Below are 24,335 nucleotides of genomic sequence, written 5' to 3'. Positions count from 1 at the left end.
TTTATAACGGCCCTTTGATGTCACGCCCTGATGGGCATTTTTAATTTGCCGACAGAAAGTTCTGCTAACTTCTGATTTATGCCTTTACTTGCTGCAAAAATATTTTTCGCAGGCCATTGTTTATTCATATCTGGGGTAAGTTACTTTAATTGAGTTATATAAATAACAAGAAAACAACAGAAAGCTCTTCGCGATTCGTCAATCACCTCAATGTTGTCAGTGTAGAAAAGGTAGGTGAGGTTTAAAAGGCCCGGTGGGTAGCAAGGCCCAGCATTCAAAAATAACAGTTGCACCAGTATTTATTCGTTCAAAACTTCACGCACACATAGAAGTAGCAGATACAACAAGCAGGCCACAACGATTTGCTTCGGATGCGCCGCTATTTTGTCAGTAGAGTACATACAGTCAGAACGGGACGTCGCGGCTAGGGCTTCCAAATACCGGACTTCTTTCAATACCAGTATTAATACCGGAACTGTCTTCATCAATACCGGGATCCCGGAATCCCGGTATTGACTATGAATCGCTTAAATTTTTTGAGTTTTATTAAAAAAAGGCTCACTGTAACACCAGATATGTATGTCCTTAGCTCAGGATATTAAACAATAATCGCCATCTGCAATAATTATCATTTCACCCTCCAGGTTGGCAATGATTTTTTCACATCACCTATTCGAAAAAGGGCTTTTTCTTCCCCGCTAGGAGGGATCAAAGTGGCACTTTTCTTCCCTGCTAGGAGGGATCAAAGTTGTACTTTTCTGTTCTAGGACACGATTTTTTCTTTCTTGCATACTATTTTTTTTTGTTTAAATAATACATATTTTGGAACATAACAATTTCCTCATAGTTGATGTGAAAAGCAGTATGTGACACACGGTATCAAAATTATGTCGTCTTGGGCGTTAACACTTTAATCCCTCATTACTGATTACGCTCAGGATTCAATGTATGCCCTTGACGGAAATATATCATTTTGATCCCTTGTTATGTACCAACTACTATATCCGTCTTGTTGACTTCACCATTTACATTTTTAGTTAACCTAATAAACCAGCCAATAAATATTCAAATTTGGCACCAAAAATTCATTTGCCATACTACAATTCATATCTTTCTACTTTTTGATAAAATTTTAAGAACTACTTATATCTCGGACTTATATATCATATCCTGAACATCAGAATTCATCACCAAATATTTATCTAACGCATATGCACGGATCTTGTTTCAATTAAATGATCTTCTTTAATTAAATGGGCAAGTAATCTTCTTGATACAGCTGAATTTGATCATTTTAATTGATCTTAAACGTTATAATCGGCACATTTTCCTTGTTTTTGAAAATACCGGGATCCCGGTATTGCATTAAAAAATACCGGTATTGAAAAATGCGTTTAAACAGACGGGATCCCGGTATTTCGGGATCCCGGGATCCCGGTATTGGAAGCCCTAGTCGCGGCTGCCCTTGATGTAATTTGAATTACAAATGTAATTTGCTGTTTAGTGGGAGCATTATATGTTATAAAGTTACGAGTAAATGCAGGGACAAACTGAGCCCATTTATCATACGCAACGCAAGAAGGGTATGTTTTCAAGCATACTCAGGGTTCAGATTGTCATAATCGTAACATAACGCATTGTATTTGTTGCGAACGAGGGCTCAGAGGGCCTACCGCGAACACAGATGTTCGCAAATTGCGGGCATCTTTCTTTTTTTCTCTAATTAAGGCGTAATTAGAGTGCCAGAGAAAGATGCACGCAATTTGCGAACTTCAGTGTTCGCGGTAAGCCATCATTATGTCTCTAACTTTACAATTCTATAAGGTATAAAGCGGCAACACTGACCAAGCGCGTGCAAAACGCCGTTTTACACGAGCTTGTAGCTTTAATAGATGGGATCCTAGAAGCCTACGCAAAATGACTGTCAGTGACATATTTTCATACAAGGCCCGCAGTAACAAAAGCCCTTACTTTAATACGTATGCCTTCATACCAAGCCTATGGTCCATCTTCATTGCTATCCGCTTATTGTTGCCTCCAGACTCAATCTCCGTTCCATTACTGAAAGCATCGATACAAATATAACAAATATTACTTTTGCAATTGGAATCTAGCATTGTACGGCCTCCTATTATTGAGGTCTCCCATGTATTCATTTGAATGGGAATGGACAGAGCTTTATTTAGTTCCTGACTATGTGTTCTGATTGACTATACGAGTGTAGGCGAGTCTAACCTGAGCTCAACCTAAAGGGGCCCACAGATTACCAGTTCGCCGGACGATATCGGCCTGTCAGTTGTTCGGAGCTGTCACATTTAAACAGGCCGATACCGTCCGGCGGACTGTTAATCAGTGGGCCCCTTTAAGGGCTTGGACACGGGACTTGACACTCTTCGGCCAAAATTCCTCCTTGGTGAAGGTCGCTAGTTGTGCAGTCGGAACGCACAGCACAAAAGAATTAAAATTCACTCTGTGTCGAGATTCCAACTTCACGACCCTCAGGATAAATCAGGATAATGCTAGTTAAGGCGAATGTATGTACAGTCAGCAGCAGAAGTTGCTAAGCGGGCGAGGTGTTCAAAATTACCTTGACACGCTCTTATTCTCTTAACAATAAAGTCGCGTCAAGATCATTTTGAACACCTCGCCCGCTTAGCAACTTCTGCTGCTGACTGTACTGAAGGCGAATTAAGGGTATGTTTTTTTTGTCAACTCTGATTTAGGTACCTACAATGAACTGCATCATTGATAACGGTATTTGGTAATGTAACAAAACTCAATTGACTCAGCATAGTAACGAAAAATTACACATTCACATCATTATATCATTAATTGTTATCATGATTTATTGAGCATATCTTGTCTATCAAATCATACATGGCTAAATACTCGTACTTTAGGTTAATGGTACATCGATGTACTTAAAGTTTTACGCAATTTGTGGACAAAAGTACCTAGAAATAATATTTATATATGTATTTGTATGACAAAATTAAGCTGAGTCTAGTCTTAGCTAACTTTGCGCCAACATGGAACAAAACAAAGTGAGGCCGTGACGTTATAAATATCATATAATCATTTCTACATTTACTCGTCACTACACGTCATCTCGAATTTAAATTTTGTTATCATACTGTGAAATTGTTACAAATCCTTTGTGAGCTGATAAATAAACATTTTTATTATTATTTTTATTTTGTTTAATTTTCTCCTTTTTAAGGGGTATTATATTTCTTATGCGGGCCATGACCAAGCATAAGAAATAATTATTGAGTGGAGTTCTCTGTTATTGAAGATGAAGTCAAAAATTTCCTAGTTATTCGGCATGTGTTTAGGATTGTAGCTTTTTGTATTATTATTATTATTTCATTTAAGTATTCATTTTTTCATAATATTAAATGTTGTATATGCAATATATTCATACCTGATGTTGCAGACTCCAACTAAAGAGTCTGCTTCACTCCCATTTTAGGATGACTCACGCTAGACCGGGCCGGGGCCGGGCCGGAGCGCCCAGCGCTTCGTTTTCTATGGAAAGCACCACGTTGATCAGCCGTCATAGAAAATGACATGACAGACGCCTCGGCCCGGGCACGGCCCGGTCTAGCGTGATTCATCTTTTATGGGTATGAAGCTCTGTTCAACGAAAAAAGCAAAATACCTCACGTCACATTATAAATGGCTACTTACTCAGGGTTTTGCTCGGCTCCGCGTCACTTACACCGTTTTTATGCAAAAGGCGTAACTTATTAGGAAACCCTTGTTAGTTGGAACCTTGTGTGTTTAAGCAAGGCACTTATCTTCTCACGTCTGTGTAATATTTCCACAGCTACAGGGCTGCTATTGCTGTCGCTTCAAAGGAACCAGTGAAAAAACCAATGTATTACGAAATGTGTAATTTTTCGTTCTAAACTAACATTACAGTATAGTACTTAACTGACCAAAGTGGACCTTAACTCTTGACAATAAGTTTTATAAATTATGAGTCAACAGTGCGGAAGATGGTAAACTAAGGAAAGTTAGAATTGGGTCAAACAGATCACTGTGTTATGTCTTTCCTGTAGACATACACAAGAGTTAAGGGCTATAAAGGTTAATTTTATCATAGTTCTCTAAATAAAAGGAGGACCTTTTCACGTGGATAAGGGTTAAATAAGAAAATTTACCTTTATAGCCCTTAACTCTTGTGTATGTCTACAGGAAAGACATAACACAGTGATCTGTTTGACCCAATTACACTTAAGCCGTTTCTAAACATGGCTAAATTTTGCTTGCTACATGAAATACTTTGTAAAAAGTCACATAATAATTATAAAGGCTGAAAGTCTGATCAGTCGTAAAAGTGCATGGGTAATACTTTATCAATAAATTCATTCATAATTTCTCAATGCAATCGCAGCTCACTGTACAGTATGTTAAATGTCATTAGTAGAAGGGTATTTTATATTACATAGCTAATTAAATTCAACCCTTAAAGCATTTAATAACCGGAGTCGCCTTTAAGAGCTTACCCCTCTGCGGAAAACCTTGCACACTGTGCAAACTTTTGTATGGACTGACTTTTATCTGACATGGCTATCTGTACGTTACGTACAAATCATGCAGCAAAAAAAATATACGCGTCGACTTGAGAACCTCCTCCGTTTTTTTTTTTCGTCGGTTGAAAATCGGCAGACTGTTTTGTTTTGTACAGAAAATGACAGCCATGGCGTCTCATGTTAGGCTGTTACTAAGTACTCAAAGATTCAGCCATACCTAAGGACCGCATTTTCAAATTATCTAATTGAAAATAAGTACCAAATCTGGCTACTAATTGAGTGAAACCAAGTTCCAAATGGCTTTAAGTACCAACAGCTTGGCACTCGGTCAACCAAACATCCAGTGTTTCCACGTCAAGTGCGATTATTGATTTTAGTTCACGCATCATGCACTTTGCACTTCATCCACAGATCTAGACGCTCACGGCTGATGCAGACCAGACACTATCATTTGGAATGACATGACTAGATAATCGAAGTGTGCTAAAGGGAAGCCGTTAGGTATATATGAGCATTTCACGAGTGCGAAAGAAACAGGATACAAATTAAATAAAAAATATTTGAGATTCTATATCACAAATATTATTCTATAGAATCTATAGCAACCTTAGGGCCGACCGGTTAAACCTATAGTCAACACGGTTACCAGTACAATTTGACACTGGGTTAACGGTTTAACCGGTTAACACCGGGTTAGCGGGATGGTGCAATGTTAGTCAACTGGAATATGAAACTAATACCTATGGTAACTACTAGGTAAGTTTCGGGAATAGTGCATAGTACAAACGCTGCTGTGGTTTCTTTTTGGTTATTAAATGGGACTACGTTTTTTTCTTGTTTTACGTGTTAACAGTGCGGGTCGAAGGTTAAAATGATGACAATCTCGTGATAAATTCATATTTTAAGTCTGATTTGGTTAATCTTAAAAGTTATTCACGATTGAGCCTGAAAAATGTGGTCTGAGTCTTTGAAATTAGATAATGCGATAAATTCACATTGAAGCTGTATGATATGTCAATGACTAAAAATGAACTAAGTGACCTGCAACATTGATTAGGTGGTTTACCGGTACCGTCACCTGCAATAATATCTTGCACAACGAAACGCGCAATATTATGTGACACAATCTTATTTGTCAAACTATAAGACTCAAGGGGCCCACTGATTAACAGTCCGCCGGACGGTACCGGCCTGTCAGTTAGAACAAAATTTTGACAGTTCCGAACAACTGACAGGCCGATACCGTCCGGCGGACTGTTAATCAGTGGGCCCCTTTATAAGAGCGTGTGAATCGGGTCACATATTTTAGAAAAAAATCTTTATTTCAGGCAACTAGTGGCACATGGGCAACTAGGTAATACCTTAAAAATTAAGATAAAACATTACGGCTGCAATGCGTTACGTAACCTCGCAGTGTCAGGGAGTCGACCGCGGAATTGCCGGAACTTGACAATAACCTGTGACTAAAACCCTAAAACTCATCTTGGGGAAGATCGCTAGGCTAGAGTCTAGACTAGACTATCTCTCCTATGATCTCCTACTTCTACTCTGATATGTACTTACTTCACTGACTTAATGTGTAATCATCATAACCCAAAACTCGTATATGATGTACCTATATATGCATTATGCAGCTTAACCTTCGGAACCCCTAGAATGTAGGTAACTACCGTCCATAATAAATTCATATTAATGTTCAGAACCTTTTAGGATACGTGTGACTTTTGTGAGCATAATTCATCATGAATACAAAAACGCTGTAACTACGTAAAAGTTTAATTGACATACGACATTTATATAGTAAGAAGGTATAATTTAGTAATTATTTATGAGAGGTAAAACGGGAGTACAAGGCTAATGAAGCTTTTGCAGGGTTGTGATGTGAATGTATATGTACCTACAGTCATCAGCAGAGGGTGCTAAGCGGGCGAAGTGTTCAAAATTACCTTGACACGATCTTATCACTCACTACAACACCTTAAAAACCAAGTCACCCGCCGCGTCTGTCTGTTTGAAGTGTGTTTCTATGTTCGCGATAAACTCAAAAACGACTGAACGTATTTTCATGCCGTTTTCACCTATAGATAGAGTGACTCTTGAGGAAGGTTTAGGTGTGTAATTTGTTAACCCGTGCGAAGCCGGGGCGGGTCGCTAGTTCTCTTAAAAATAAAGTTACATCAAGATCATTTTGAACACCTGTACGGTTACCATCAGTTTGTCACTGACATAAACGCCGTCGAGAACGTAATTTACTTTCTATACATCTCGCTCGCACTCGCATATTAGTGCAAACGGGATGTATGAAAAGTAAATTACGTTCTCGACGGCGTTTATGTCAGTGACAAACTGATGGTAACCGTACTGTGGCTCGTTTAGCAACTTCTGCTGCTGAATGTAGCTTAGCTTACGAAATGTACCTTAGCAAACTCAAATAATAAAATAATAAATAAATAAATATTAGGGGACATCTTACACAGATCAAACCTAGCCCCATACTAATAAGCAAAGCTTATAATATTACCTATTTGAGTTTTTCAAATACAGTCTAAAGTATAGGTACAGTCAGCGTCAAATACTTTGTAGCAGTCAAAGTGGCCAAATAGTTCGGTACACCATACTAAATATATGGTGTACCGAACTATTTGGCTACATTGGTTGCTACAAAGTATTTGACGCTGACTGTACCTACATAAATAATATATTTAAAGCTATTATAACATTTTGTTTCTGAAGTACTAATTTATACAAAAATTTGTACGTATTCAAAAAAACAAAAATGTAACCTTTTATTGTTTCCAAACGGAAGGATAGAATTTGTAAGGCAGGTTTATTTTTCCAAAATTCAAGTAGGTAACTTACATTTTCATAACGTGCATGTACCTGTTTAAACATGTCTCCCGAGTTGCCTCAAACACAAGAATGTTTTACATTTTTCTATCCCGGTATTTCAAGAACGCGAGCTCTGAAAAATACGTTGAAAATTCCTAAAGAAAGAAAATAGAATAGTGTTGAAATTTGAAAGAGTGTAAAATGTTTTAACTTACTCTTAAACTACTATTTTATTCATGGAAACTAAATAAAGTGGGTTTTGAGAGTCTTTTGGACCATATTCTTTTTATTTTTCCTGAAAATATAGTGGGGATTTAGCACCTTACCTACCACAGTTATACTGTGTGTGTTTGACCATGGGGCTTTAAATCCAGGGCTCGATTCTACTCGCTAAACTGAGCTACTTTTACTATGGCACTAACCTCGAAATCCCGATTTTTTTTTTTACTTTTTCATACATTTTGGCTGATCAGATGTCGACGTTTTCTATGGGAAAGCCAAAAAATTTTCCCCGATTTGAGGGTTGCTCCCATAGTAAAAGTAGCTTAGTTTAGCGAGTAAAATCAAGCCCTGGATTTGAAGCCCCATGGTCAGACACACCATGTATAAAACTCTTCTTCCTCGCGTTATCCCGGCATTTTGCCACGGCTCATGAGCCTGGGGTCCGCTTGACAACTAATCCCATGATTTGACGTAGGCACTAGTTTTTACGAAAGCGACTGCCATCTGACATTCCAACCCAGAGGGGAAACTAGGCCTTATTAGGATTAGTCCGGTTTCCTCACGATGTTTTCCTTCACCGAAAAGCAACTGGTAAATATCAAATGAATGGTAAAACTATTTTTATGGTATAAAAACTAAAGTAACCAATTATTGATCTAATACTATTCCATTAAAATGCTTTAAAAAATAACGTTAATCAAGAACTAGGCTTGCTCGGCAGAAAAATCAAAAGAAAAGCTTCCATAGGCGAGAGCTGCGTATAATATTGGTGGATTGTTACTTATGATTTGACTATACTGAAGGTAATGGAGTCGAATCTCCTCCGTCGTTTTTCCTGAGAAATAGGATCCTCGACTTACGGACTTGTTTTAGCATGAGCTTTTCCTCGTCACATTCCTATCAAGTGAAAATAGGGTCGGTTTCTTAAAGAATATACCTATTTGTTTTACATGGGGGCAAAGTAGGTGTTTATCTCCTCGTGCTAATATTCCAAGGTACTACTCAAATTGGAATCTTGAGCGTTTCAAGGCACGAGGGTTAAACAACCTTTGCTACTGAGTGGAACACTTAATTTTTCACTATACCATGGCCGCGAGGAAAATACTATCGGTAAAATGCAATTTTATCATCAGTTTTTGAGAAATAAAGAGAGCCGATGTGGTGAAAATGTATTATTCCATAGATAGGATTTTATTTCGCAGACAGACATGCAGACGAAAAGGGCAGGATAACTAGCAGGGTTCCGTTAGACACCTATCTAGTCATCATCATCATCATCATCAGTCGTTCCCTCAATGCTAAGGATCGTGACATCATGTCCTACCTATCTAGTATAGAACCCTAAATATATGTAGAATTTCACCGGATCCTCCTAACCCGTCATACTTACCTTCCATTCCATTATCCCCGATGCCATTATTAGACAAACAAGCAAGATGACAAGACAAATCTATTCCTATTCACCGAATAGATCTGTCTCCTTTCGACAAGAATAATAGTGAAATATGACTCCGTGACTTACTCGGAATGCGCGTTTAGATGCGCCAGTTACTTGAACATGGGACTTACGAGCAAGTTCGACTAGATTTAGACCAAGAAAAGTCTGCAGCGATTTTGATAGATCACGCAGCGCAAGTGTTATTTTACGTCAAAATTTCATAGAAGTTTGACGTTTAAAATTACACTTGCACTGCGTGGACTATTAAAATCGCTGCAGACTTTTCTTGGTCTAATTCTATAAAACTATGTACTTATAAAGATGACAAGATGAATCTGTTCCTATTAACGCAGCAATGTTATTTTAAACGTCAAACTTCTATAATATAATGACGTATAAAAAACACTTGCACTGCGTGGGCTATCAAAATCGATGCAGACTTTTCTTGGTCGAACTCTACCTACTCTCTTCAAGCGCACTCGCCCATTTGAACCCCCCACTCTAAGAATTACCATAACCCCTACAAGGTCATATTACGCAAATAAAGCAATCTTTTATATAATTGCCAGCCTTCACCAATTAAATATTTACCAGCTATTTGCGTAAGACGATTATTACACGCAGATTATAAGGTATTCTCCAGGATTATGAGGTATTCTGATGCCGTTCCGGGCTCGTCTAAGGATTTGTTATTTTCAATTAATCTATTCGGTATTTTATAATTAGAAATTAAAATAAGTATTTTGTGAGTTAAATTTCTCTCACGATAAGGCAAAAATTTGTAGTTTAAAAGAATGCATAGGTAGAGTCAAACGTCTATGAAATTATGACGTATAAATAACACTTGCACTACGTACGTGTGCTATCAAAATCGCTGCAGACTTTTCTTGGTCTAACTCTATCTGGGTTACCGATAAAATATGAACCGTTTTCCAGGAAAGAAACTAAGCCAGGTAGATTGGTTTTTCTTCGCGTAATCCTCTTTATTCCAAACTTTATTTTGTTCGTTGACGATAAAAGAGTTACTTTTACAAAGTTACTTGTTCCTTACCTAATATAAGTTAAATCTATTTAATTAAACGAACGGGTCTACCGCGATATAATTTCATTATATCTACCTTAAATTCCGACGTTTAAGTTGCACCAGCTGTGGTCACGGTAAAACTGACTGTCTGTTCCGTGACCACAGTTGGTGCAACTCGGTTGGAACGTCGGAATTTAGGTAAAAACAATGAAATTATTTCGCGGTAGACCCGTTCGTTTAATTAAATATGTGTACAAAACGCGAAAATTTCAAGTTATATAAGTTAAATCTCTCAACAATCTAAACATATTACCATTAATACGAACTAGCTCCAATTTCACCACGGTGACAGGTGCGACAATTGTAAAACATCACTGTTGCTGACGTCACAGGCATCCATGGGCTACGGTTACCGCTTACCATCGGGCGGGCCGTATTCCTGTTTGCCACCATCATAGTTTTATTAAAAAAAACTTTATTATATCGGAAAAAAACAGATATTTCTCTTGCTAAGTTTATGACAATTGTCACAAGAAACACTACAATTGTCACGAAATTCCGACATATAACTCATTACCTGTCAAGAATTACCTACAATTCTTCTAAATCTTGACAATTGTCAGAAACTTCGCAAAAGAAATATCTGCTTTTTTCCGATATAATAAAGTTTTTTTAAATAATACAATGATGGTGGCAAACAGGAATACGGCCCACCCGATGGTAAGTGGTAACCGTAGCCCATGGATGCCTGTGACGTCAGCAACAGTGATTTTACAATTGTCGCACCTGTCACCGTGGTGAAATTGGAGCCTGAACATCCAGTTCCAGTCTATCATCTTCTAAAGTCGTCAACCTCGTAACTCAATTTCAAGAAGACTAGGGATTTGCTACCTTAGCCAACTATACCTAAAGTTGCAAATCTCTTAACTCCTTGGGAGCAGTTACGAGATTTACCACTTCAACCGACGCATAGAAACGAGGTCATTAGGCTTGAGTTCCATTGTCACTGTTAACGGATTCATACACCTTACTGTATTAAAATAAGGTCTACTAATGACAGTTGGGCAAATTTTTGTATTAGAATTGGGAATTTTTATATTTTTTCTACTCAGAATCACGAGTTTTTCCATTTTTACTGAGAAAAAAAATGCCTCCACAATTTTTGGTCCGTTTGGTTACGGTTTTCAATGCAACCTTCTACATATGACCGTAACACAACGGACAAGAAAAAAATCTATGAAATTTTGGGGACACCTTTTCCCTCGTATTAGGATCGAAAGAGCTCGTGATTCTGAGTGGAAAAAGTATAAAAAATCCAAAATGTAAAATGCAAGTTGGGGGTACAACTTTAAATAGAAATGCCCAGAGTTACAGTTGAATTATCGAGAAGATGGAATTGCATTTGTAGTGGTTGTATGCTGATAGTACAAGAAAATAGAAAATTCAAATATAGAATGCCTGTAAACAAACAATACTACTACATATGCAATTCCACGCTCTCGATGATTCAACTATACAGTTTGTTCACACAACAGGCAATGACAGACAGACAGCGTTTCAGATTATAAATATTAAATTGACTGTGAATGACGGCTGCGGTTTCTACATGAATCTGGAAATGTGGTTCGATTGTGAAATGTTTGGCAAGTGTAGTATTGGTATTGGGTCTATATCGAGATCTGGCAAAACGCAAACGCGCCTGTTTGTGAAAAACTCGCTAAGTGCTTGTGACGTGTGTTCCATTTACCTCAGGCGGTTAGTATAGAGGAACTGGCCAGAGGGCCTAGCCAACATGCCAAGCGTTGGCGCAGTAGCGAACATATAAGGGCGACAGAGAGACATAATGCCTTTCCGCTGGGATGGGCTGGCATTCACCAACACGGGGTTAACCGATTAAACCTGGAGTTACCATGGTTACCAGTACAATTTGACACTGGGTTAACGGTTTAAACGGTCAACCCCGGGTTATTGAGATGGTGCAAGTGGCGCTACAGAGTACTTATTGATTAATTTTCATCAAATTGTAATTAAAAATACTTCATCATCATCATCATTATATCAGCCAGAGGACGTCCACTGCAGGACATAGGCCTCCCCCAGAGAGTGCCACAATTAATGAAAGAATGAGTGTTTACAAAAAGTATTTTTGATTTACAGGTCCCCATGAAGAGAAATACGACAAGCAGTTGGGCGATATTCGGAAAGACTTCGCAAAAACGATCCATGATTTTGTGGTCAAAAATACAGCATTAAAGGTTAGTAAAATGATTATAGTGACGTTTTTAACTAAAAGGTACCACATTGTCGGTTCTTGATAAGGTGGATTTCAAATTCAATCTTTATGGAAATAGTACCGTATTGACAAGCGACAATAAGTACAACCTACCCTTTTGGTTGAGAATGGCACTTATTTTATGGACTTAATTTAAGTCCAGCAAGGTGATTTTGGCAACCCACGTATAGTATCTTTCACGTAGCTTGGGTACGGTGACAGCTGCCATCCTTACAATATATTCCCTTAAAATAAAAAATCTCGCAAAATTGTATTGAGATGACATCTGTCATCGCACCCAAGCTTCACCCAAGCTGTTTGAAAAATACTGTTATTGAACTTTCTAACGCTTATATTATTAACCTTTCGTATGCCTTGTATACTTACAACAGGCACACAATTTTGAATGTAATTTACAGTCTCAAGGTTAATAATTTAGTAGTGAGTTTTTGACAAAGGCATACGAAGGGTTAGGTAATGGGGTTGGCCGGTGGAAGTTTTTAGCAGATGGCGCCATCATAGCTTGCCCTGGCAATCCCTAGAATTGTGTCAAATTTTTGTTTTTTTAATACCCTGGATGCCAGTCCTTTAAGCCAAATCTCATAGAAAAACGGGCAAGCTATGATGGCGCCATCTATGCAAACCTTTGACAGTTGCCAACCCCAATTCAGCCGTGTATATTACTACGGAGCGGGAACAGTTTTAACCAACCTATTTTCCCTTGCAGGACGAAAACTACACCTTCATAGTGTCAAAACTGGAGGTCTACGAGAAGGACGTCAGTGAGTGCATCACGAAACTGCCGGACAACAACACCACCCGGCACACGTGGTCGTTCATCAACTCCATGTTCTACTCCGGGACCATATTCACTACTATTGGTACGTTTGTATAACTAAACTGCCCCTTCAGAACTCTTGGACCCCTATTGCGCCACTTTATGGGATGCATTCCGGGATTAAAATATCCTATGCCCATTTCTACGTTATAACTTATAACCTTATAAGTTTTATAACCTATCTGTGTGCCAAATTTTATCAAAATCCATTAAGCCGTTTTTGCATACAAATGTCCAGATATCCAAACATACAAAACTTTCATATATTAATAGGTACTTAATGTATTTAGGTTTATTAGTAGTAGCTGGTAGTAGGATAATCTTCAAACTTCAGTAATATTTTAGTAGCCAGCTTCGAAAACGAAAGTGTTACTTTCCAATCAGATAACCAATTACTAAATGAAGAAGTCGGAAACTGTAATCTTGGCATCTTGTACGATTTATTTCGGATCGCCTAAAATAGACGACCATCATGCACTTTTTGTCTGATCGAAGCAAACATCACTGAACGTGCATTTGCTATACGGTTTAGCGTAGGCGCTGATCTAACGGTTCTCTGTGATGTTGATATTGGGATGGTGTGTTCGATCTCTTTAAGTCGACGAGCTGTGTAATGAAAACAAACTAATAATAATTTACAGATTTCCTGGATTCAAGCTTTGATGATAAATTCATAGAAAAGTAATTTGCCTTGTAGACCTGCCTAGGTATTTATTTATTTTGAACGGATTTATGAATTTGACAAACTCGTCATTAGCAATTGAATAGTTACATTGTTTAGACGACAACGGTTTCACTCACTTGAATTTTTAGTCGCTATTGGCGACATGTTTCGGGCCCTTCGGGGGTCCTTCCTCAGGCTCGAGTTCCGAAGGGCCCGAAACATGTCGCCAATAGTGACTAAAAATTCAAGTGAGTGAAACCGTTGTCGTCTAAACAGCTTAAAATATAATTATGTCTCACGAAAGTTGAATTTCGATTAATTTCGAATAGTTACATTATGTTGCCTTGATGGACTATTGTAGCTATTTAGGTAAAAATAAACTTTATCACGTTGCAGTAAGAGTCACTCCTAACTAGATATGAGCGCCGATAGGCATTTAGCCGGCGGCGGCGCGCCGGTCAAAATCGGTCGGCGGCGGCGGCGAATCGGCGGCGTGGCCTTGAAACACGTTTGATTAATGAAAAAAGAAATCAAAACAAAATTTTACCGAAAATACATGTTTTTTCTGTAAGAAAGTTATAAAATAAGTGCATTTTTCAATTTCAAGCAAAATTTATTGAATAAAGGTACGATTTTTAGGGTTCCGTACCTAAAGGGTAAAACGGGACCCTATTACTAAGACTCCGCGGTCCCTCCGTCCGTCCGTCTGTCACCAGGCTGTATCTCACGAACCGTGATAGCTAGACAGTTGAAATTTTCACAGATGATGTATTTCTGTTGCCGCTATAACAACAAATACTAAAAAGTACGGAACCCTCGGTGGGCGAGTCCGACTCACACTTGTCCGGTTTTTTTAATATAGTATAAACGATAGCGCGCATCATCAGAGGCGGTCTTAATCTTGGCGAGGCCCTGGCCGGAAGATCTTTCCGTGGCCCTTATCTTTTGTACTAAGTAAAAAGTAGCGGATTGACTGTATCATGGAAACGTCTGGTCGACAGTCCAAAGAGCCGAAGTGAGGAAAATCAAACTCCGTCATGAACCAATATCGACCCAACAAACCGATTAATGTCAAAAAGGCCGAGCTCCACCTAACACCGAAGACCTGATTCCGACGCCTTCCCATGAGAGGCTAGATGCTGAGTTGCAGGTAAGCTTACAGCTTAGAATCGAACTCCAAGTGTGAGCTTGGCTGAAGGCCGAATGCGCGGAGCGCTGACTACGGCGCGCTTCTTTGCGAGGCCGAAGGACAAGCTGCAAGAGAGCAAAGCTGGAATTGAACTATTGGTCCAGTGTAAGCAAGTCCGAAGGCCGATAAAGACCGAGGCCATAGTGTTAAAGACCTGGAGCTTTCCTGCAGGTGCATTTGTACGAGGCCAAAGGCTGTGCTGCAGTGGAGCTAAGATAGGAGAAGAACCAATGACCAAGCATTTTAAAAGCGAGGCCTAAAGTTAGGCTCCAAACAGGGTCGAAAACTTGGAGGTTCAGATAGCGGCTTACTTCTATGCGAGCGATGCGAGGCCAAAGATTGGGCTGCGAGGGAGCAACGCTTGAAATTTGAACAATGGCTAAGCTTGAATGAGACCCGATTCCGTTTCCGATGCCTTCCGTGCGAAGCCAACGGCCACCTTTGGGCGTGAAAACACTTAATATCTGAAATTAACCCCCTTTTACACCTTTTTAAGACATTCAACCATGTTTGCAATGGTTAAATTAGCGGTGAATGACGGATGAGCTAGCCAGCTGGCAAAATTAGTCATTTCGTTGCCCTAACACTAGTAGCGCGGTTACCAAACAGAAAAGTTTGAATTTACCATCGATATCTTTGAATTATATGGACCTAAAATACCTTTTAATGTCTATAAGCTATTCAGACTGGCCCCGTTAAAGATCTAAACTAGATAAAATATATATTATCTGATTCTGAAAATAGTAGTATCTAACAAGGTCACGCCGATGCCACGCCGATAGCGCAGCGTCGGCGGCGGCGGCGCGAAAATTTTGTCGGCGGCGGCGGCGCGCCGGCGCGGCGCTCATATCTACTCCTAACCACACAGAAGCAAAATGCAAAGCGAAGGATAGTAAACATTCATTACATTACTTACAAATGTACTTATATTGTGAATGCCTTTGTTCTAAAGAATCTGATATACAAAGTACGAAATTCTAAATTCAATTCTTTTGTAAGCGTAGGTGCTTCGAGTTCGTTTGTGCTGAGTTTATTTTATTTTTAAAAATGTCATTATTTACACGTCGGCAAAGGCTTTTCATATACTCCATACATTTACCATCTAGCCCTTTGAAGAAAACTATTGATGCGTGCCGTCGAAACGCAAAGCAAACAAACGGAGCTTGGAATGGGGTTGCTAGTACAGTAAGAATAAATTTGTTAATATTTTTTATTTATGTTGGTTTTACCTGTAGTCAAGTCGACAAGTTCAAAATGGAGAAAAATAGAGATACTGCTCCTACAAATACGTGTGATAAAATGTATTCGAAGCGTTATTAGCAAATAAAAAAAGCAAAAGTAAAAAAAAATATGATAGGTAAGTATTTCGTTTTTTGGCCCATATCTCGAAAACTATTAACATTTAAGAAATGAAAACAAATCGGAAATCGGGTAGTGGGTCAAATTTAGCTTCCAAGATTTGAGCCACACGAACATACTAAGTAACAGGGTAGGTTAAATAAAAGCTTTTAAAAGTAAACCGCTCTTTGAAGGGATGGAAAAGAGAAAGGTATAATTGATAAAAAATCTAACATTACACTGATTTAAACTTTCGCGATTTTCACACATTTCTCTGTCTTCTCCGAGACCACGGGGACAACGCCGTCCTCGAAACGTCTGAGTAAGTATGCGATTAAGTCCCGTTGTACAATTTAATAAAAATCTAACATATCCGGAAAACTCTGACTCCTGACAACCCTATCTTTGAAGGCGTTGGATGCATAGGAGATAAACAAGGACAGGCGACGTTTGTGATTTATTTGCGAGCTGATTGGTATTCAGTTCGATTTGTTTACGACAGCACGAGCGAATTTAATCAACTTCCTCAGATGATTATTTGCTCTTTTGTAGTCACCGTCAGATATATCGGAGCGGCCAAGGTGTCCACAATAGCTGAACACGCACTTTAACGCCTTGACAATAGAGGCGTGTTCAGATATTTGTGAGCGCCTTAGCCGCTCCGATATATCTGATAGCGACTGTACATAGAGTTCGAAATAGGCGATCAGTTTCCTTGCGTAGGTACCTATTGGTTAAAAGGGCTGTTTAGAGGTTGTATTCGGGACTTGATTTTTAACAATTGTTAAGGAGACGGAAATTTATGTGGCAGCATTGAATACTAAGAGCGTTTTCACATTGTTCAATTAGATATTGGAGTAATATGCACAATAGGAGGATAGGCGTAATGTATTGTATTTTTCTGTATTTATTTACCTTAAATCTGCATAGCAAGAAAATCGTTAACCCAAAAAAGGCGGACTTTTTGCCATAAGTCACTCTCTAACAGCTGTCTCCCTCATAAGGGCCATCCGACATTCGATATCGGCACTTCCGACAATTTCAGCCATATCAGACCCCCGTCAGCTGTCGGACCGATAATTTTTGTTTGTTTTCGTACATAATGTGTAGGCATAATGTTTGCTGTAGTGTGGCGCAGCACAGGCGCGGGGCGTTGCAAGTACACGTCGTGGCCCGACATTGTGAATGTTGGATCCTATATCCGATATCGGATCGGATGTAGTGAAGACGCTCTCACCGAAGTTGGCTCCCGTGGCTTAAAAGGCGTGATTTTATAAGTCTTATGACTGAGACTGTTTACAATTAATTTGATATTCTTGTTACGCTGATCATGTGATGCTCTTTATCTGTTTTCTATTACCAATGGATGCCAAAAGAATACCATATTTTGCGTCGTTAGCATTTGCTGCTTCTCTTTCACACATATCACGAGTAACGGAGATAGCTAATTACATCGGACGTCACAAAAGTGCAAGATTCGGAATGTAAACATTTTTCGTCAACGATCAAAGTTTGAAGTCGGCAAAAGTTTAGGTACTGTCCCGTGACGGGACGTCGATCCTCTTTTACAACGCAGATTGGATAGAAAACTCGATTTAACCATTTATAAAGATCCCTCATTACCCAATTAAATATTCCTTAGCACGTGTCTAATTTGAGTGGATACCGAGAAGTGGAATGTCACATTATACTGGTCGGCTGGTGTTAAAAGCGTACGTACGTATAAAATGTAGAAATAGGTGTTTTAAATTTGGAACGCCGCCCGGCTGGTTTGGCGCACAGTCCCATGCGAGAAACGCACATTATAACTCAGTACTATCCTGCGCTGCACAATTAAATAACAAAGGGAAGGGACAATCGCAAATCAATTTCCGTTAAAAAGTGTTCTAAAGCTTCACGTGACTAAGATGGATCGACTATGTCGAAGTGTGTTTACGGGAGTGTGCTGTCTAAAATAGATTCTTTTATTAGACGTCGACCCGCCCTGATACAATAGAAGTGTTTGTTATTGGATTATCGCGAAAGGTAAGCTCCATTCAATTCTTATTAGCTTGTTAAGTATGTCATACGCATTGGCAGTGGATGGCATGCACATTGCCAATATTTGTAACAGAGTTGCATTCGGCTCTTAATCATCATTGGATTGATACGGTTCACTGCGCGTACTGACCTCAGTGTTTATTTTTCAGGTCGACAAGTGAAGATACCAGTGAGGTGATGAGTGAGGAGGGAAATGAAAAGAAAAGTAGATTAACCCTCCAAATTCCCACAATCACCCAAGATTCCCAGTGCCAAACCTTAGGACACCTAGTATCTAGATCTAAATCCAGTGAAAGAGCAAACGTAGACGAAATGGAAACCCAGAATATGTCCATCAAGAAGAGGAGGAACCTTTCCAAGAATAGAGGCCAAACAGCAAGGCAAAGAGAGAAAACTCCTGAACCCGGGCGGACTCCTATTCCTCACGAAGACACACCTACCTCAGATGATGAAGACTACCTACCAAGAAACTCTAGAGAGATTGAAGCAGATAATACTTATGAGGAAATGAAGCGCTTAGTTCATGAACAGTCTGGAGTAAAAGATCCTGTATATGATTTGGATACAGAAGCAGTCATAGAAGCAAGGGCAATGGCTGCTAACGAAAGGAGGCGAAGGAGTGTGTCTCCATTTGCTGTTCTCGAAAAAGAAAGAGAAGTAGAGCCCATAGGATTACAACGCAAAGGGAGTTTCGTTGATCCTACCAATAAGTTGCTAAGCACGACATATACATTGAGTCCAAAAGACGAAGACACTGGTCGACGAGGCTCCTTAACCTTTGAGCCCCCACTAGAAAGAAAGCGATCCCTGACACCTTCAACACCAACGACCGCATCGCCTAAAGACACTAATTTCCCATACCCGTTCCCTTCTACGCCGAAAAAATTAGACAAAATGGTGTACCCGGACGAACAAGCTGCGAAGACTGAAGATAAACAAAAATTACCAAAAACCCCAGTTAAAAAAGACGTATTCACATTTGATCAAAAAGATGAAACACAGGAGAAAAAACCAGTTACGAAACCAAAAACTCCGGAAGCACCGGCAACTCCCGGAGAACTTGTGACTAAAGTTTATCAAATAGAACGTACGCCAAGTAGAAAGGTGCTTCCTGAAAATAAGCCTGCAGTTGAAATAAGGGAAAGAGTTGTTAGAACTCCAAGTAAAAAGTTGACAAGTGAAGGTAGGCCAAACATTGCGAAACAAGTTCCTAAACCAAAAGATGAGCCATCGCAAACACAATCTAAAGTACCGCCAGTAAAACCAGCACGGAGCAAATCCGCAACACGATTTGGGGTCAGTTTTTTCGTTATGTTGTTTTTGATTCTGTTAATTGCTTTGTTAATAGCGCTGTATTTTATGTTGAATTAACGAAAAATGAAATATGAACACCATGTATATAGTTTAACAAAGTAGAGTAGAAGACAAACTAATACATACCTGTAATGATATTTACAGGGTAAAACTAGTGAGAGTGAGATGAGTGAGGATCAAATTAATCAGCAAAATTTACCGGCACAAGCAGCGCGGCGTAAAGTAATGCCTACACCTCGGAGGTTTGTAAAAAATAGATCACCCAGAGCAAATCGATCACAGTCCGTTAACAGAGTCGAAGATGTTAAAGCCATTGATAAGGCTGGCACAGGTATGAGTCAGACTAGTAAAGAAATAATAGAACTAATGCAACAAGCGAGAGCAAGGAGTTTGTCCATTACGAAAGATGACCCAAGATTGCCCCCAGAGTATAGACGCGATTATAATAAAAATCTTCAAACACCAAACAAGACGCCATCAACTCCGCGACGTACTCGTGGAATATCCTGTCCTAAAACGATTCAAATTATAAGTGACATAGAAATTTTATCTGGCTTAACACCAGCTAATAAAGCTAGTAAAAAATCTGAAAAGCAAAGTAGACAAAGCTCAGGGTACATTGACGCCAGCCAGTCAGAATACACCTCGAGTTGCTACTCAACCTCACCTAGTGAAAACGAGTATGATTTCGACTTATCTGAGCGTACTGCTGAACTGACCCGTAAATTGCACCTACTTAGTCAAGAAGTTGATAAAAAAGAAAATCGGGACAACATAATTTTAGCTACCGACAATAACACTCAACACGTAGAGCATAAATCTGGCTTGCGAAAGAGGTCAATTGCCGAAGCTAAAAACGGAGTAAAAAAAGAAAAGAAAGAAGACAAAGAAAAAGATAAACAAACTAAGACAAAAACTGACGATGAGAAAAAGAAACCTGTTAGATCCAAATGGAAATTAATAGCTAATTGGCGACAGTTTAAAGAAGAACAGAAATCTGCTTATAAAAGCATAATTAGGTTAAGAAACCAATGCGTCTGTGATTTTATACTCTTGATCACGTTGTGTGGCTTAGGCGGGATGATGTTTAGAACTTTTGAGGGATCGTTTGAAAATACGTATAAATGCAGCACTAGAAACGTTAAACGTGACTTTATCGAGAATCTTTGGCGTGGCAGTCACTATTTACGTGAAGAGGATTGGAAGTCTATGGCCAGAAGCAAGCTTTACGAGTTCGAAAACCAGCTGCATACAGCCCACGAAGCGGGAGTTACATCGTTTAGCGGTCAGAGATCTTGGAATTTTATGAATTCGTTCGTCTATTGCCTGACTTTAATTACAACAATTGGTAAGATTACTTACAACGTATTCTAAAAAACAATATCATTAACAAATTGTTATTTCATTTTTCATCCTATAATATTATAAACCTATTTTCAAATTACGTAAGCCCTCATAACTTTTAAAATTCCTACAATAATAGACCCTACCCTTTACGACTTTACTACGTCGAGGTCAATATTTTCCCTGAAAACTAGGAATGCTTTACTGTAGTCCACACCTGCCGCATAAAATATGTCAGTAAAATTATTCTTATTAATCCTTTCTTTTATAATTCCAGGGTATGGTCACATAACTCCCAAGACGCTGTCAGGCCGTATCGCCACTATCGTCTACGCCATCGTCGGCATCCCACTCTTCTTGATCGTGCTCGCTGACTTTGGCAAGCTGTTTACGCGCATCATCAAGTTCCTCTGGTCGTTCATTAGGAGGTTCTACTATACGAGAAGCTGTAGGAGGGTGAGGAGGGTCACGCATGTTGAGGTGAGAATGCTATTATTACAGTAGTAGTTTGTAGTAGGTAGATATAGATATAGACACCGACACAATTGTCATTAGTCTCGTTAGGATCCCCCATGTGAGATTCGGTCTGTGTCTGTGATACCGCTACTTTTCCTTCCCATAGGGATTGAACCTCCAAATATAAAGTGCACTCTGAATAAGCTATCTCTGCAAGCATTTGAAAATATGACGTGTATTGTAGCACTTCCACACTTTATTTCGCCAGAGACGTTGCAGAGTTCCTCCTAATTCTTGAGTTTTTATATGCCAGGTTTCATCAAAATAAGTTCAGCCAGTAGTTAAGCTGTGAAAAGTTAATTTTGTAATATTAAGTGTATAATTAAATAATTATTTAAAATCAAGATAGTCTAACAGTATGCTAATTCCTATAGTTTTCATCGTCAATCTCGAATTCTCGATATGATATTTTATTTTCAATCGGATGTATTAAGGTAATTCGCCTAATTTCGTGCATTTTATTATAGTCAGTATAGAAAAAATAACATCAATAAACAATTACATACAAATGAACAAAAACACACACACACTTCATTACCATAAGTCCATGAGTAAATAACGTGTCTATCGCGATGACAATAAAAAAAGTGTCTCTCAAATTAGCCGAAACATGCCCAATCTTTGTATCGATATATAAACCAAACAACCGCCTTTCCTTGTTTGTGAGAATGTTGTTCTGGAAAAATAATGTTTCAAATTACCGATGTTGAAAAGAAAACATTCGAAAGATTTTTCTTATTTTCAGTCTAAGTAATGATTTCGCTCGGAGCGTGTGTTGTCTTACATTTTTATGAGTCACTGTGGGGCTTTTCAAAGGAATAACAAGGCATTTTCCTTTAATTTCAGGATATGGTGAAGGGACTGAATATGGTAGCAGATGTTGTGAGACGACCATCGCAGATTTTTAATACTGAAGAAGATTTGGAATCGAAGCCGGATGGTAATGGAGATCCGCCGAAAATTGAAAGAAAACCTAGCGATGTTCCGCCACCCCTACCACCTAAACCTGGTCAAGTGCATACAACTGTAATAGAAGATTTAATTGAACCAGAGACTCCAGCACCTTCAGACTTTATCATTGACGAAGAATTCAATCTGCCCATCTCTATTGCTATCTTCATTTTAGTCTTATACATCGTTGTTGGAGCATTAGGATACGATATATGGGAAAAATGGGGCTTTTTCGAGTCTTTCTACTTTGTGTTCATATCAATGACGACTATCGGTCTAGGTGACTACGTTCCAAAACATCCTTTGTTTATGATGATGTCAATTCTTTATCTAGTTTTTGGTTTAGCCTTGATGTCTATGTGTATCAACGTTGTTCAAGTGAAATTATCTGATACATTCAAAACGGCGAGCAGAAAGATAGCTGATACAGTTGGGTTACCTATTTCAGAGGAAGATAATTTAGTTGAAGGTAATCCAGCACCACCAATAGAAATAGCTCCAGTACACAAACGCAAAAGCATAACCGATGAAGACAAAAGTAACGAAGGAAAAGAAAATGATAATAAAGATAAATTCCTGCAGATTAATTGAGATTGAGTGTTACTAAATAGTTTTAATACCGTTGTAAGTGATATTGATATTGTTACTAATTGTTTAGGTTTGTAGATTTTATACAGTTGATGCATGAATGCAGTTTTGTACTCATTTTATAATATTGTTGCTACCGTGTGAGGTATATTGTTACTGAAATGTTAAGCTAGGGACACACTTATTCCACGTACGCAACGTATGCAATGCATTATGACATCTGAACCCTGAAATTTGCACGTCATACGCAACGCAACGCATGACAAGTATGTTTCTAAGCATACAACTTTCAGGGTTCAGATGTCATAATGCATTGCATAACGTTGCGTACGTGGGATAAGTGTGTCCCTGCCTTTAGTTTTTAACGGATTAAGTCAGATATAACACTTTATAGAATCTAGTCATATTTTGTGTGAATAATTATGAACGCTTTTAGTTTGTACGCGAGGAATGCAATATTTTAATATTATATCCAGTGGACGCTTTATGGACCGTAACTTATCTGCTGTTTATGACAATAAATATTTAACTCTGTAAATATTTCTTTCAAAAGGCACATGTAAAGGATATTACAGAAAAGTACTTTTTCACAAGCACAAACTTAGACAAATGACTGTGCAAGTATCTACCTATTAAAATTTTATGAAAGGCACCACAAAGGTAGCTAAGTTTAATTGAATCATAGAGAAAAATAGTAAGACAAGAGTGCTCACTCCATAAATCAGTTTTAGTACCAAAACGACTATTATTTTCACAGTCGACATCTAGCATCGAGTAGCGGAATTACTCGCGAAAATTGTATCAAAGACATATGTAACTTCGTATAAGACGAATAAAGTCTAAGGAAAAAACGTGCCTCGGAATTCAAGCAAAAGTCATTCTCGAATAGATGGCGCACACACCTTTAGCCTATCCTCGGCTAGATGGCGTAACGACACCGTTTCATATTTAACAATTTTAACACATAGATATCAGTGAATGAACATGGATCAAAATTATATAAAAATAATAAAATCATTTATAAATATTATATACATTTTTTGATAACTTTATACGTTTTCATTTTGAGTTTTAGTCGTGTGTCGATAGATAGCAGTAAATTTACAGTGACTACAAAATTTACAATGACAGGACCCCTCTATACTATCTATTCTTTTTGATTGTATTGAACAAGAATTTACAACTAATATTAAAAGCAGAAGTAGTTTAAAATAGAGTTCCGGTTAATCC

General features: G+C 38.6%; 1 protein-coding gene and 1 long non-coding RNA gene across 4 annotated transcripts in view; both read left to right on the top strand.

Annotated features, from left to right (window-relative positions):
• Window positions 1-7,223, top strand: part of LOC134801191 (uncharacterized) — a 32,096-nt gene extending 24,873 nt beyond the window's left edge. Inside the window, exons 1-2 of one of the 2 annotated variants that reach the window (XR_010145636.1) lie at window positions 4,551-4,581; window positions 7,095-7,223. This is a non-coding gene — a long non-coding RNA (uncharacterized LOC134801191). Of the gene's footprint in view, window positions 1-4,550; window positions 4,582-7,094 lie in introns of those variants that run through there. The other variant, XR_010145635.1, reaches the window with a different exon arrangement.
• Window positions 1-23,298, top strand: part of LOC134801099 (TWiK family of potassium channels protein 7) — a 66,798-nt gene extending 43,500 nt beyond the window's left edge. Inside the window, exons 1-5 of one of the 2 annotated variants that reach the window (XM_063773619.1) lie at window positions 18,156-18,377; window positions 18,542-19,688; window positions 19,851-21,054; window positions 21,328-21,530; window positions 22,413-23,265. In XM_063773619.1, the coding sequence (XP_063629689.1) occupies window positions 18,570-19,688; window positions 19,851-21,054; window positions 21,328-21,530; window positions 22,413-23,108 (3,222 nt within the window). In that variant the 5' untranslated portion in view covers window positions 18,156-18,377; window positions 18,542-18,569 and the 3' untranslated portion in view covers window positions 23,109-23,265. Of the gene's footprint in view, window positions 1-12,208; window positions 12,307-13,050; window positions 13,205-18,155; window positions 18,378-18,541; window positions 19,689-19,850; window positions 21,055-21,327; window positions 21,531-22,412 lie in introns of those variants that run through there. The other variant, XM_063773621.1, reaches the window with a different exon arrangement.
• The last annotated feature ends 1,037 nt before the right edge of the window (window positions 23,299-24,335 follow it).

This window comes from Cydia splendana, chromosome 21 (assembly GCF_910591565.1).
Source record: "Cydia splendana chromosome 21, ilCydSple1.2, whole genome shotgun sequence".
NCBI classification, from domain to species: Eukaryota; Metazoa; Arthropoda; class Insecta; order Lepidoptera; family Tortricidae; genus Cydia; species Cydia splendana.
The sequence above is the reverse complement of the archived record's forward strand: the minus strand, read 5'-3'. Positions and strand labels throughout refer to the sequence as shown.